The 16,037-nt window shown below is 42.5% G+C and overlaps 1 protein-coding gene across 1 annotated transcript in view; it reads left to right on the top strand.

The window, feature by feature from the left end:
* Window positions 1-4,156: 4,156 nt before the first annotated feature.
* Window positions 4,157-16,037, top strand: part of adgra1a (adhesion G protein-coupled receptor A1a) — a 31,849-nt gene continuing 19,968 nt past the window's right edge. Inside the window, exons 1-2 of the mRNA XM_068726711.1 lie at window positions 4,157-4,279; window positions 10,650-10,773. Coding sequence (XP_068582812.1) covers window positions 4,230-4,279; window positions 10,650-10,773 — 174 coding nt within the window. The 5' untranslated portion in view covers window positions 4,157-4,229. The remainder of the gene's footprint in view (window positions 4,280-10,649; window positions 10,774-16,037) is intronic.

Here is a 16,037-nt window from a genome sequence, read left to right as displayed (position 1 = left end):
GGGTTCAGGTTAGGCCTTCTGAGGTGACGTCTTCAATTTGCTCGTTTTGTCCGATCAACAGTCCAAAACACAAAGATATTGATTCTACAATGATGTAAAACTGAGAAAAGTGATTTAAACGATTAATTAATGAAAATAAGTTGATTTATTGTCTGTTGATTGACTTTGTAGATTCATTGTTTCAGCTCTATTTGTGTATCCCACATTTGTCTGCTACATGTTTTGATGATGGTAACATCGGTCATTCTGGTCTAATATCCACAGGCTCAATTTGGACTTCAACTTAAAAATATTTTTATTTTAATTTCAACTAATTTTCTCGATAACTCAAACATTTGGTCTATAAGAAAACAGAGAAAATACCCATCATCATTTTCCAGTTTCCAAATCAACATATTCAAACTGCTCGGTTTGATCAACTGTCAAGATAGACTAGAAAACCATGGAATTGTAACAAAAGAAAGTTTGGGATTTGAATCTCCGTCCGGCCATTGACAGCTGACTCCTTACTCCTGTTTACCAGCCGGTAGTTACCGCAAGTGATCCACAACTGCCTCAAGTTTCTTAATTTGGTACCACGGTAAAAAATAAAACCCATGAACTTCAACAAACGATCCATTATTACTGTTTGCATGCTGATTTTTGCAAATTTAGCATGAAAATAAATCATATAAAGATACTAATTTACCTTTGCCCAATATTAATTTTAACAGAATGGAGCTTTAAAGCATTCTAAAGTAGCTCGATGCAACCTCCGAATGTTAGCTGTTAGCTTCATGATTTAGCCAGGAGCAGCTAGCAGCTAACAGCTAACGTTACTAGCTCTCGTCCGGCCAGTTTCATCACAGATTTGTTGTTCACAAAGTAGCATGATCAGGGAAAGGTTCTATTGTCCCCCGGGACATCTGGGCCCTGTTAGTCTCTGATCCTCAGATCTACTTGGTAGCGAAGTATTGCTTCTCGTGACATCCCGAGACACGCCCGTCTCACAAAGCAATGTATTGACAAGATGATGGAGACACTAGAAACTGCAAAGATTGAAAAGATGGTACACAGTGCTCTGAATTAATACAATTAAAGAAAAGATATAACTAAAAAAATATGGTTCATTGTTTTAAATTCAGTTTCTTAAAGCTGATTTTTTTTTTACTTGCAATAGTGTTTAAAGTTTCAGTCTGTCAGTTTTTGTGCACAGCGGATTGATTTCTTGGAAACTGAAAGTCAATTTAAAACTTTTTTAGCAACAAGCCACTGGGGCACGCGCATAGTTTTTGTGAGTAACCACTTCTAAGATGCATGACGTCTTATGGATTTTGAGGAATATTTGTTGGGGTGAGAAATGGTTAAAGACTGTGGAGGCGAGAGGCTGACATTCTCAGCCAGCGTTATAAGCCCAGTGATGATGATGATGTATCCCATGAGAGCGTTTGACTTCCTCGCTCACACCTAAAGCCATTTAACTATGGCCGCCGTCACTCACCATGTGACACTTTAGCATCACGGCCAACCGCTCAATGTGTCTGAGCACGATTTAGTTTTTACCGATGCAGTTACTGATTCCCTCGGAAACGATTTGTCTTTGACCTTTGGTTGAGTTGCTGTTATTTTTTATGATCTAAACCCTTATGAAGTGGTATTTGCTCTTAAAGTGTATAAATCAGCTTAGTGACTTAAAAGCTTCATTTCAGCAGGATTTCTTGCTGATGCTTCAGGCCTGGATTTTTTTTTTTTGCGACATCAATTCATTGAGCTGTAATTAACACCAGCTTTCATTGTCCTTCCATGACATCGCTCCGGGGACAAGTACAAACTTAATAATTCCCTGTAAATCCGCAGCTACCAAATTATTTGAAGATGTTTACAATTTTGGAATGTGTTTTTCGTGTGCTTTCTCCCCCAAAAGCCCCTCCTTTCTTTCTCTCTGACATTTTTTTTTGTTTTTTTTTACCGTCTGTGTGCTACTGTGCTCCCAAATGAAGATGCATTTTATTGCTCAGGTCTAATTACAGGCTTCCTCCATCCCTCCCTTCTTATCATTTTTTTTTTACAAGCTGCAAACTCATGTCAGTATTTCTAAAGATCAATGATTTTTTTCTCTTCTTCCACTACCTTTCAAAGTATTTCTTCAGAGATGTTATGGTTAGTATTAAAGCTGCTCCAATCAATATGTTTTTATATTAGCAATGTATCAAATGACTACATGTCAGCTCTATGGTGTTTTAAGGCTTTGTTTGACAAACAGGTAGCTGTTTTCAGCTAACGGTTCTGACAAACCCACTGTACGCTACCTGTTTAGCACTAAACAACAGACAACCATGTGGTGGCGAAAGTGGAGCATTTAGCAGGTAAAGAGGCTCTAAAGAATCAGAAGAGAGGGAATATTGGACTTACATTCATCAGGTGGACACAGGCACATCTCCAAATCAATGCTAATGTTCCCTTGTGTCTGCTGGATGTGTTTGCTAGCCTGTTTCCAAGTTTTTTTGTTTTTTTTCAGTTTAAAATAAATGGCAGTTTCATCTCCATTTCTGGTTGATATCTCACAGTAATGATTTGACCCATGACTGGTCAGAGCAAGTTTAACTGCCTGGCTGGGTTCCTCTCCAGGGCCTGTTGGTGCCATTCTGTCTGTGCTACCGTCATGGGTTACCTGGTTTCTTACCAAAATCCAAGAACAGCTCATTTACAGTTTACAGTGATAACGCTGGCAGACGTATTGCTGAAAACTCGTAGTCACTTTTGAAACGAGTCCTTGGATTTCATGAGTTGACAAAAGCTGGCTTTTCCTTGCTAGCCGCTCATTTTGCCAGCTCATATCTCAGTTGATGCCACGTTTTTAGGTTTCAGCGGTAGCTAGCTAGCTAACTATGCTAACGTTAACTCCACGCGTTGGTTGAAAACGCCCTCATCAGCTGTCATTGTTTGAGAACCTGTAAGCTAGTCCCAGCTTTCAGATAATAAATAGCACCTCTTTGCAGCACAATGCTGACCTGCTAGCTCCCCCTAAAGATCCCCCTGGGCTTTATGAGGGTCTCTAAGCGTTAAACGCACAGGAAAGGTTTCCTGAATGTCTGTACCACATCTGAATCTGCTCTACAACCCCCCCCCCCCCCCCCCCCCCCCCCCAACCTTTTATTTCATCTCGGGCCACTACTTTACAACCGTGCTTATAAATGCTCAGCTGAAGGTCAAGACCCCTCACAGGCCCCCGACAGGCTCATCAGCCTTCGGATAAACACGGAGGGAGAGAGAGAGACAACATCCCACTTGGCTACTCACAGAGACAATGATGGAGTCTGACAGCGTGTGTGTGTGTGTGTGTGTGTGTGTGTGTGTGTGCGTGTGTGTGCACGTGTGCGTGTGGATCACTCTCTCAGACACACACTCGCACTGAGCTGGTGGGGTTATGGAGATATGGTGGGCTTTATTTAGCGACGTCAACACGATGGAGCCTAAATCGTGACATCACTGCCGGCTCCGCACGAAGATGCCGAGCGGGTGTACAGATTTTACAGCGGCTTGTTTTTGTCTCTTAATACAACAGAAATAAAGCTTGGAGATACAGCGTTAAAATGAAAAGAAGTTGTCTCTACTCTGAGAGTTTTGAGCTGTAGCTGTCAGAATGCGTGCTGAAGGAGTTGGAAGAAGAATAAATTACAAAGCAAATGGACTCTGATGTTGATCAGGTTTTAATAAGCGTCTCTGAACAATGTGTCTTTTACAGACACAAGAAGCGACTTAACTTTGTTTTGATTTTTGATTTTTTTGTCTTTTGGCCTGGCTGCTATCCATTTTTGTTTTGCTTTTCATCTCAGCAGACAGGGAAGATTATTCTATTGTTGCACAAGTGTGTCGGCTAAATGCCTGAAACGCAAAATGTAAATGCAGGGGGAAAAATATTCTTCTCCTCGACAGGGTTGTTGCTCTTTTATGCTGATTTGGACAGCGTTATAGTTCCCCCGACATCCATTTGTGTTTTGCAGTTTGCTCTGCTTATGCTTATGTGGGGAGCTCATCGCCTCCGTCTTCGGCTGTCGGGAATGCTGTCACTGCTGAGGCCTAGTTCTTGCTCACTGATTATTCTTTATGATACTGTATTTTATAATGTCTCCTTCCTCCTCCCCCCTCTTCCTGTCTTTTTCTTGCCTTAGGATCTGAAGAAGGTGCTGTCTTTCCCCCCGTACCCTGGGGAGTTTCTGCACCCGGTCGTGTATGCCTGCACGGCGGTCATGTTGCTCTGCCTCTTCGCCTCCATCATCACGTACATAGTGCACCACAGGTAAGAAGCAGGCGCCGCCTCTATAAACTTCACACAACGGCCGTTGACTTCATTTCCACATGCGGACACTCGGGCGGACGCGTCTGTAATCTCCCACCTTCATGGTTTTGCAGTTTGTTTTTTAGTTCCCGGGTGTGAGTCAGATGCTTCAGGGCTGGCATAAAGCACTGCCGCCTGTCTGACTAAGAGGATCCAAAACACATGCGCAAGACGTGTGCGCGTGTTTCAGACAGTCATAGCATGCTTCTAATGGATTCCTACGGGGCATTTAGGCCACCTTTACTATTCCATATGGAGACCAAGACCTCCGTTTTTTTGCACTGTGGCATCGTCCGCCGTTATTAAAGCAGCGGGAGCCTGACTGCCGTATTATTTCAGCGCAGCAATTCATCATCTGTTTTTCTTGTCGAGCATCACTCACTTTATCACGTCCGTGGCATTAATGCGCTGTTATTGTAATAGCTCTGCATCCATTTTGATATGTAGGAAATGTCTCAAATGTCACATTTTCTAGAAAAAACAACATTATTTACGGAATAACACAGTTAACTCAGACAGATATATCTGCTTTTATTGATGTTTTTTTGAATCCGAGCAAACGCTTACGGAACCGCGTGAACGCACAGCAGCGCTTTGCAGTTTGCATCCGTTTGTGACACCTGGGACAGAGACAGGGTGCGTCCTTCTGCAGTCAGACGGAGATGACAGCATCTGGGGCTCCAAACGGCAGCATCGCTTACTGTCGTCTGGCACTGCAGTATTGACTGGAGAGAAAAAGAAAAAAAAAACCTGCAACACAGACAGGAGCAATTTCAAAATGGCAGAAGATTGATTCAAGTCAAATGTAAAGCTGGATATCCTGATGTTGGTGCAGAGTTGGTGTATTATTAAAAACAATAATAATAATAATACACAACCATGATCTAGGGTTTAAAGACATTTTGATAGGAATGAGGTGAAGGAGAATGCTAAAAAACTTGAATCAAGGGCCTTTTTAAAAAAGAAACGGTGGTAACGCACCACTCCATTTGTGAAGGAAAAAAACACAAATTCTCCAAAAACATCTGTCTTTTAAAATGAATCTTTGAATAAACATAGATGCTGAACCATAGTGGTTGCCAGTGCTGATACATAATACTGGAGAGACATGAAAGTGCTGTCTTAAAATGTATTTTACTAGTCTTGGTAGTCATAATTTACAAATGAGGAACAAGATTACAGATCTACTAAAATAAGATTTTGCATTTGAACCTGCACCCCATTAAAAGTCACATTGGAATTGTGTATTACAAATGTATAAATATTACTTTCAGAGCAGACTGTGTATGTTTGCATGCACATTAGTGTCCCGTTCTTACCGTATCATATGGAACATAGTTATTCATATCCCTGTATACATGGACACAGCAATAAAAAGGAGCTTGCATGCACCAGGATGCACCATTTCTCCGTTTCTTCTCCAGCTAGCACGTCCATGTTCTTTTAACGTGTACACATGGGTAGAGCGTAACTTGGATACTCCAAAATCCGATACTTGTGCGCGTGTAAACGCACTCATTCATCACAAAGATCTTCTCAGAGCAAAAAAAAAAACCGCATTAATTCCAGTTGAAACCAGAGAGAACGAGCTCATATTTAAGACATAAGGCCGGAGCTTTCATGGTGTCTGTCACACTCGAGGGGTTCCCTCTCAGCGATGCTCACATTAGCGAAAGCCAACACCTCCTCGTCCTCCACACCTCCCTCCAGGCTCTCCCCAGCACTGAAACACATCTCTGTTTAGCAGCACTTTGGTTATGTAGTATCACTCCAGCCTGACTGACAGTATCCGAGCAGCGAAGTGCCAGGACTGCGTGTTAAATGGGCAGAATGCGAGGGAGGATTGTGCGCGTTTTTGAATTTGTCACTTCCTCCCCTCAGTTAACACATGCATAAATACATGCATACAGGATGTGCTGTTGGTTCTGTCTCTGCCAGCGAGATAAGCCAAGATAAAAATCTGATCTGGGATTAGGCTTGCAATGCTGATGTGTGATGCATTTGCCTAGTAAAGAACATGATGGTGGATTTCATCCCACTTCTCCTTTGAACCCCGAATCCTTTGAACCCAATTGGCGCGATTTGTGTCAAGTGTTCCTGGAGTTCTGTCATGCATACGCTGATGGAATCAGAGGGAGTTGGTCTTTCCAGTGGTCGTTGATGTTCCACGACAATAATCCACAGAGAGTTCGTATTAAAAGGATGTTTCTTCAGATCTCTCTGTTATCAAACTGAGGACTTTTTCTTCCGTTAAAAAAAAAAAGTAATGCTGTTGATTGTTGTCTGGAGACGGAATGATTGCAATTTTCTTGTCTGATTCCCAAGACTTATTTGCCGATTCTCATTTTCTTTCAAAGAACTAAATTGAACAGCAAGGCTCCAGATCAACTTTTTGTCAATGCTGTCACAAAGTCAGTATAAACACTAATACATTCTAAATGTTATCCTTTTACTTTGTCATTGTCATCTATAGTTGTTGTTTTCATAAAAACAATAAATGATTGTACTTTTATTTAAATACTTGCTTTGATTAAAAAAAGTTTAGATTTTGAAATTGAAGCCTAATAAAGCTGGCATTAGAAATGTAAACAGTTCATAATTCCTTCACTTAGATCTATTTTACATTGCTGTGAAAACATCTCCTTCAACCAACTGTATTCATTCAAGTTTCTCACAAAGAACTACATTTCGCAAAATTAGATTTGAGCACATCACGATAGCATTATGATTAACCTTCTCTTGATACTCTTTTTAAGACGCTTTTACTGAGCAGAGCTTGAACGCATCACAATCAAGTCAGTGCAACCTTCGTACATTTGCTGTAAACAGGACTGTGCTAGAGAGACACTCCATGCTGTCGGCACTGTGATTACTCTGAGAGGCATGATGGGAATGAATAACAACACGATAAGAGTCTGATTAAGTTAGTTGTTCCAAATGTTCTTCAGGTTGTTCCCTCCCCGCGGCTTGTTTTGGACTTGAAGTTGTTACAAATTGCAAGCTTTATGTCTTCTTCACTCACGCCAAAGAACTTCCACACCGACGGCATGTTGTGTGTGTGTGTGGCTGTGACGCTACTGTCTGTGCTGTTGCGTGCCGAGGTAAAACGTGTGTAAAAGTAACCGGATATACGAGACATCTTTATTATTATGGTTGCAGGAACTGTAAGCAGCTGATACAGCATGACTTCCCCATGGTCCAGATTCACCAGAAATATAAAGACAATCTGTGTAGGCTAAAAAAAGATGCAGGCCCAGGCGTAGCCCACTGCAACACTGCACTTTTAGTTTGCAACCAAAGCATGATGGGAATCTTGATGGAGAACATCTTTAATTACTTGTAATTGACCCCCTAAGAAGGGGAAATACAATAGGAGTGAATAAAAGCTGTGTTATTGTTATAAGGAATTGAGTGTCATGTGCCTGTAATTAAAGGAAGTAAAAGCAGCACAGAGTAATGGGGTTAATAATGCCTATCAACCAGAGTGTTGCCTGATTGTGTTTACAAAAGAGAAATGAACATAAGAACCCCCCAAAAAAAAGAAAAGACTGGGGCGACAGTTCAGTTCTGTCTTTTATCAGCTTCTAGTGGAATCATAGTGACAATATGAACATGTTTGTTTACATATTTTACTTCCAAATTAATGATTCAAAAGCAGCAAAATAAAGATACTTAAAAGCCACACTAATCAACAGCAGAAGGCAGCTGTTTTCTGTGAAAAGCTCACTGTACACCACCTGCTCAGCACCGAAACCGCAGACAAGCGGCTTGCCAGTAGACATTAGTGGAACACTAAAGAGTTAGATATTTCCCTCAGGAGTGGGTGGAGACCAAAACAGGTACAACAAATATTGGACTTACATTTGGCAAGTCTGCAGGTACATGACTTTGAGTTAATGGTAATCCTGTGGTAAAGTAGTAAAGACCAGTAAAGTAAAGTAGGAATACAACAGTTATTATTATGTCCTTGTTGTATTTACAGCTTGCTGCAGGCCTCAAGCGGCTGTTTAAACTATATGTTCTTTTTTTTGTGACTTGCCACTGATTTTAACCGTAGAGCCCGGCCCTATTGCTGCCAGGATGCTCCTTTTCCTCCATCATAATTAGCATGAAACCACTTCCATTCCTCCGTTTAACAGCACTACCTATGTTTTATGGGACGAATCGGCATGTTTGGAACGGTCGGCCCGAAACTACCCGTTGTATACTGTATTGTCATATCATACCACAGCTTTATTGTAACTTACATTTGGCTCAGCAGTGGGTGTAGGGGTGAGAAAGCAGATGCAGAGAGGACAGTTGTATCCCCCTCCCCCACTTACCTTCTGGGAGATGGGGAAGTGGAGGGATGCCAGGTTAATGTACTTGACCCAATGAAAGCCCAGAGCAGAGCCTATGAAAACCCCCTTCCATGGAGGCCAGGAGCCGGCCTGATTTATGGCCTCCTCGCTGGATGGAGTTCAGCACTTGGACCGCGGCGGAGGCGTCGACAGCAGCAGCTTTAGCCCTCCCTCCCCTCACACGGAGCAGCGACAGCCCCAGACACGCCTCATAGCTCACTGCCGAGCCGCCGCTTCATCTACAGTTGGCTCACGTGCAGCCGGGGCTCCGCTCCTCCATTTTGGGGAGCGGAGATTTCCAGCACAAGGTTATATAATTTCAAATGGTGACAAGACTGTGGCTGTATGGATGAAAAGGAGGGAGCTGACACACGGAAAGTCATTAGCAGAATGGATAGTCTGCTAATTCACACAGTACGACAAATATGTTGGTGTTGTCTGACCTGTTCAGACGGTGGGAAATGGTAATGTGGGTTAAGTGCCCTGCCCGAGACTGTAACCCCCCCCCCAGGGTTGATGCCATAATTCACAAAGTGGGTATGAGTGCATAGTTTTGCATTGTAAAAACTTCAATTGGCCCAGCCAACTGGAAGCAATCTCTTTTTATTTCATCATCAAACCAGCAGAGTGACTCCTATGTGTGTGCATATACCGCTGCATGTTCTGTATGTGTGTAAGTGGGTGAAGGAGCTGTGTAGGAAGGTTGTACTCTGACTAACACACTGAGCTCTTACTAAGAATGTGATCTGTGATTAGCCCGATGCCCGAGGTCCATCATTCTACACATCATACTGAGGATTTTAATTAAAACAAATGCCTTTGAATCATTCGTAACCTTTTTTCACTTTCACTGGGCACTCGTAGGGTTTGACCTTTTGAAAAGGTGTGGATGTTAAAACAGATTCTTGTTTTTTTTGCACTTTTCTTTTCATATGTCAGGAAAAACATTCCCGTTAATACTTTAAGTTCAACCAAATGAATTTAAAAGCGTCTCTGTCACTGACTGGATTTTCTTTGAATGTTTGTGTTCTTTTAGCTTTTGCATGAAGGAAATCTAATGAGGAAACTGTTTTGTGCCTCCCAAGTCAAAGACAGCAATATGGTCCGGTGCACTTATTTCTGGTACAAATACAAAAAAAAATGTACATTTTGACTTTCGCTATTGACGCTATTATTTCTTATTTTAATTAAATTAAGTCTACCATGGGGGCCAGATAATAAGGTGCATCTTTATTAAAGTCAACCTTAATTTAACAGTTTGTATTACATCACATAGTAGCATCCCAAGGAGGACATGTAGGCAAACCTCCCAGCAGGCACCGGGGCTACACACTCATTGGCCTAATGTTACATGTTCTCCTGCACTGCAGTTTCTATTGTGTTTGTTCTACAATGTTCCCGCTGTTTCACAATGCCATCGTTTTAATACAGTTAGTCATCAAGAGTGAACGCGGTTAGACCGCGAGTGATTGATGACATGGTACCCAATTAAACTTTATGAGTTGATGGCAAACATTCTGTCTCTCTCTGCAGTGTAGTCTGACAGACTATAAACCTTGAGTTTTTTAAGCGGGTTTCGGTGAAAATACAATATCAATATCAACCTGTCTGAGTTAGATAATGTATGTTGACCCAACTTGAAACTATTGAATGTGAATCATTGTTTTTCAAAGTTGAGCCAAGGTTGAAATGTTTTCAGAAAGTATTCTATTATTCAGCACATGTATTGGCAGTGAAGTATGTAATGGCTTGTTTGCACGAGCAGCATTCCCCAGGCTCCCCTGTGGTTGTTAATCTATATGGCAGTAGCAAGGTAAAAGAAAAGGGAAATTTATGCAGACCTTGCAAAAGACCGGCTCAAATCACACTTGAAGTGACTGATGGGCACTATACCTTGAAAAATGAATCTCAGGGAGATGATGAAACACAAAACACTGTGGGGGTCTGGTATTTACCTGCTAATTCTTTTGATTCTTGGTCTCTTTTGGCAGCGCAATCCGCATCAGTCGGAAGGGATGGCATATGCTTCTCAACTTCTGTTTCCACACGGCTCTGACCTTTGCTGTGTTTGCCGGCGGCATCAATCGAATCAAATACCCCATCATCTGTCAAGCAGTAAGTGCATTCCCTTTTCATTCATCCCCCTCTCAAAGCTTGTCTGAAAATTGATTATGAAGGTCTATTCAGGTGTCGGTGACCAGAGAGTGCAATATGTGGACGTATATAGTAGGTCGGCTTTATGTGTTTTTCATGCTTCAGCTGCATGTGTGCTCCAGTCAGTCACATAGTAAAGTGTTGACACAATGAGGCCTGATGATTCAGGCCTTCCCATCATGAATGCACTCACTCTCTGTCCCTCTATTGTCTGTGTCCACTCTTGCAGCCTGGGGTTAGCTGTGGGCATCACAGCCCAAATAATGTATAATTTTTCTGGACATTTGGAAAGTGGCTGTATGTAACACATAAATATGTTTTTTCCATGGAAGTTTAGTTACCACACCGATGTTCATTAAATGACAGTATTACAGGTATTATGGCATTTTTATTTGAATGCATTTTAACAGTTGTCCCACTCATGGACAGGTTTTGTCTGTAGCTGGCCAAAAAAGAGACAGTGGTGTACCAATATCTAACAAACTGTTGGATTGATTACCAAACAATTCATTGTCCCCAGAGGATGAACCCCACTGACTTTTTCCTCTAGGTCCACCAGCATGTCAATGTCTTCAGCTATCCTGTGAAATATCCTAACATCTACTAGAATCTGGTCAAACATTCATAGTTCCCAGAGGATATATCCTAATGACCTAATCATCAGGGCAAAAACTATAATTTTCCAATACTTTGGTTTATGGTTAAATATAAAACTAATCGCATTCTATTAGCATCATTTGTACTTTGTGTTTACAGGCTAAATAGCAAATGCTAGCATGCTAACACGCCCAACTAAGATGGTGAAGATGCTAAACATCAGCGTGTTAGCATTGTCATTGTGAGCCTATGCTCAGAGTAGCATTTAGCTCAAAGCACTGCTGTGTACAGACTCATAGAGCCGTCACCGTGGCTGTTAGCTTTTCTTCTTACTCAAGATTATCTTGTCTGCGTGTACATTCGGTTGTCTCTCATTTGGTTGCAGATTAGCACTATATGAATATGCAGAGGGGGAAAAGATTGTTATCTGAAGTCTTTCTGGGTCATCATACATACAGTATCATCTACTAGTGCATGAGATGATAGATATAGGGAAGCCAACCCCACCTGGTGACGCGGCAGCGCGTCCCTGCAGTTGGTCTTTCTGACCCTTTGCAATCGGTGTGTGGTCACATGAGTGCTGCCTCCATCTCTGCAGCCATGCAGTTATGAATGAGTGAGCGAGGCTTGTGGGGCGGGGGGGGGGGGGGGGTTGCATGGAGATTCGGGATGTCAGGACAGATTTGGCAAGAAAGACAAATGCTTTCCTGCCTGCTGGCCCCTCGCTATTTTTAGGATGTTATACATCAAGAATGCAGGTGGGACAAGGAGGAAATTTTCATAGTAAATACAGAATATATATGAATATATATACATGTAAAGGAACGGGAGGGGGGGGGGATTCTTGTTATATTGACCAGGGTGTTATTTGGAGTGTATTGTTGATGGAAATGATTCTGAAGTGACAGATAGGAGATCACACGTATGTTTGAGGTTGTCAAAATCCGTGCTGAGATGAGAGTCTATGTCAAAAAGGCAGAAAGTGAGAATAAAAAAAAGTAATGTGTTAGTTTTTTTTTTTTTTTTTCTTACTTTCTCACATGGTTGGAAAGCCTTATGGTCCCGGTGGTTTTCCCATCCAATTGATTGATAGCTGGACCTGTTCAGGTTGTGAGCATGAAACATCATCTGGAGCAGAGCATCCTCCACTGTCAGCTCACCTCAGCAGGGGTGCATTTACTGTATGTAGCCACGAAGAGATTGATGTACACTTCTTTTTCCACTTTCGACTCTCCTGTTTCAACCGCCTCCATCAGTGGGCCTTGTTCGCTCCCTTTATCGCGAGCCACCGCGCTGCTTGGGGACTCTAGATGCCTCTCCCGCTGTCACAAGCACTTTAGGTGGCCCCTTATTCCACTGTGTAAAGACCCCACCTCTACATGCTGAAATGCAAAGCATCATATTTCATGCCTGAGCTGCAGGAGCACGAGGCTCTGTGACAGGGGAGTCCTTAAGAGGTCTCCACTCGCGCCGCCGCCGCCGCCGCATTCCTCCACAGCTGTATAGCTGACACAAAAAACATCTGTTGTTTGTCACCAATTGCAGCTTCCGTCACTCACCGGCTGCCTGCCGTTTACCGTCACCTTAATAACTTTACCATGTATACGACTATACTGTACACTATATGACTCTTTAGTCCGCTAACAGTCATGCTGAGGATGTTCATACTCGACCTTTTGTCACTTAAGGCCCACTTCTGATTGTTAAAAAAAATTATAATAATAAATAAATGAGAAAAAAAAGGATAAAAAATAAGCTGGGCTGTAAATATGTGTTATGCAACTGTCAGCTGTAATGACCAAAATAAATATTCTGCTTACCCTCACCCATCAGTGCCTGCCGTTATGAATCCAAATTGAATGTAGTCAGGGTCATATTTCCTCACCACACACTTTGGAGCTCAGAGTTGTCTCCCACATCATTTTTCATATGAAAAACTGATCCGTATGTGTTGCTGCTCTAGTGTCTTCAGCTTCCATAATGTGATGTATTCCAGTACATATCATCATGCAGTAACTGTCAATAGACATGAATATATATATATACATGAATATATGAACATACTTTACACGATCATCCAGCACCATGTACAGCCATCCAGTATTTACTTCTTTTCACGTTATTTAAGGTTTGCTTTATTTAACACTGCTAGCTCTGTCACCGCTGTTAGCACCGCTAGCTGTGAGCACCGCTAGCTGTGAGCCACCGGCCCAGGTGTCGCCATGTTGAGAGCCGTTGAGAGGCAATAGAAATTCTCTCATATACAAATCTCGTATAAAGCACCTCTTATATGCAGAAGACAAGGAATAAATGAATTAAACCTCAACCACATTCTTCGGAAATGTAGACACTTACATCAAGCACACACTCTGACCAACAGAGATTGCTCCTCTAGCTACTGCGACCCACAAACTAATGATGGGCTGTCAATCTCCCCAAATCCCATTTGATTACAGCCATCACAAATATTGAAATGTTTTACAAGATAACTGAACAGTTAAAACTGGGACGCAGATGAATGTGTTGTGTGTTCCTTATTACACTGCGTCTCTCAACCTCCAATCATTTTTGTGGAGGCAGCCGAAACACAACTTTGACAAATCATCACCTTTTAAATTGATCTGGCGAAATTGTTAACTTATTAATTGCTTATTCACACATTCAGCAGTTACAAAGACACGATTTGAATTCATTTTGAGTTCTGTTGTGTCCACCCGATGAACCAGAGTCTCTCTTTTAGCTCTGTTTTTGGTTTCTACCAGCTCCTGAGGGAAATATCTGTCTCTTTAGCAGCTAAATGCTCCACTATTTTGCCTTTATTTATTAATCTATTTGACAGGGACAAGGCATTGTTGCATTTAAATAAAGTGCAACCACTGCAATGTATGTAGGGCTTCAAGCCATCGCTAATTTGCAGACCTGGTGCCTGGTCAGGCTTTCACCAGCTAGTCGCTAAGTCGCTGTCTGGTGCTGAGCGGGTAGTGTGCAGTAATTTTTTTAATCATGATTTTTTTGCTTGTAACAAAGACCAAAAGCATTGTTATGAAAGCGGTGAGCGTGAACCAGAACAATATGTTGTAGATTGAGCAGCTGAACTCCTTGCAGGTGATAATTATCTGTAGGTTCACCTTTCACATCGCCACATATTTTAACATTATGGTTATAATAATTATGGACTAATGCAGATTTATTGTTATATCGACCAGCAGTAAGACATTATTAAGAACAACATTCGGGTGCCATTATGTCACTTTGGCAGGTTTACGTCATTGTTTACTCAAATATGTCTAGTTTTTTAGAAATTGAGAAGTCCACTCTGTTAACGTACTAACATTTATAACTGAGGTTAAAGTCTAATCAGACAGTGAGTAAGTAGTTCATATTGGCTGTTACGTTTCTTACTTACAATATCCTGCAGTTAGAAATGTTAGTAAGCCCCTGTGAAATTATCCCTTCACTGCAATAATCCTTCAATCCATCAGTCGTTGTTTTGCTGAAGATATTGTCTTTTTCACAAGGTAACTGGCTGAAAGATCCATTCAAAAGACATTTTTTACAACATGGCAACCCAAAAAGTTTTAAATGCTAACTATTATGATGTACAAAACATTAATACATGATATATTAACCATGAATACAGCCACCAACCCTTCGTGAAGTATGCCTTATTAGAAAATGAAGTCCACGTCCTGCAGTGTGAGAGCAGGTGTTGTTGACAAAGCCGTGTGACTTCGGCGGCCCTGCTGCTGCTGCTGCTGCTGCTCTTTAACTTATTTGCCGTTCAGTCATTTATCTCATTTTATCCCAGGGCCTTTGAATGTTTCTCGCTGCTCCTCCTTTACCCAACCACTGCTAACAGGACAACTCTCCAAAGATTTGGGCAGGAGCCCAGATCGTCTGCTGCTCCGCTGGGAGGGAGGCGGGCCCCCACCAGACACAATTTGGGATAATTACAGGACTGCATGAAGAGCTGCGTGATCGCACGCGGACACATACGCACATTCAAATGCACTCGTACGCGCGCTGCCTGCTGCAGTTCTCTCCCCAATCCCCCCCCTCACACACACACACACACACACACACACACATTGCACCCCCTTACCCTCCTCCCAGGGGGACACATAAGTACACGCTCTCCCTCCAACAGAGGGAACTTCAAGGAGCTCTGAAACTAGCTTTGGCAGCTCTCGCCGCACTTCAAGCATGCACTCCCCCCCCAACCCAGCCCTCCGCTCCATCAACCCTCCCCTCCTCCCTTCACCATCTCCACCTGCATCTCATACTCATCCTCCCACTCCCCATCTGTATGCCACTCTTCAGTGTTGCAGCCGCCCCACCGTGCCACTGCCGCTATGCAGCATCCGATGTCTTTACGGCCTCAAAGTCAAAGTCGCCTCTGATCTCTATTCCTATCTTTTCTTCCGACGCGGCTCGTTTTGTCGTTGATTCGTGCTGCACCCCGGCTGTCACGCTACAGCCCCCCGTTCGCTTGCATCGAGCGGCAGAACACACAGTGTATCCTCGTTTCCCCCTCGCCTCACCTCAGCTTACCTCGGACCGTCAAATTTGGATTAGACATCTCAGTTGATTGTTCAGGGAGTGTGTGACCATCGCCAAATAACCTATTA

The sequence above is a fragment of the Cebidichthys violaceus genome, unplaced genomic scaffold (genome assembly GCF_023349555.1).
Source record: "Cebidichthys violaceus isolate CVI_PGR_0920_01 unplaced genomic scaffold, fCebVio1.0.p SCAF_10, whole genome shotgun sequence".
In the NCBI taxonomy this organism is placed as follows: Eukaryota; Metazoa; Chordata; class Actinopteri; order Perciformes; family Stichaeidae; genus Cebidichthys; species Cebidichthys violaceus.
Note: the sequence above shows the minus strand (reverse complement) of the source record. Positions and strands in the feature narration are given on the sequence as shown.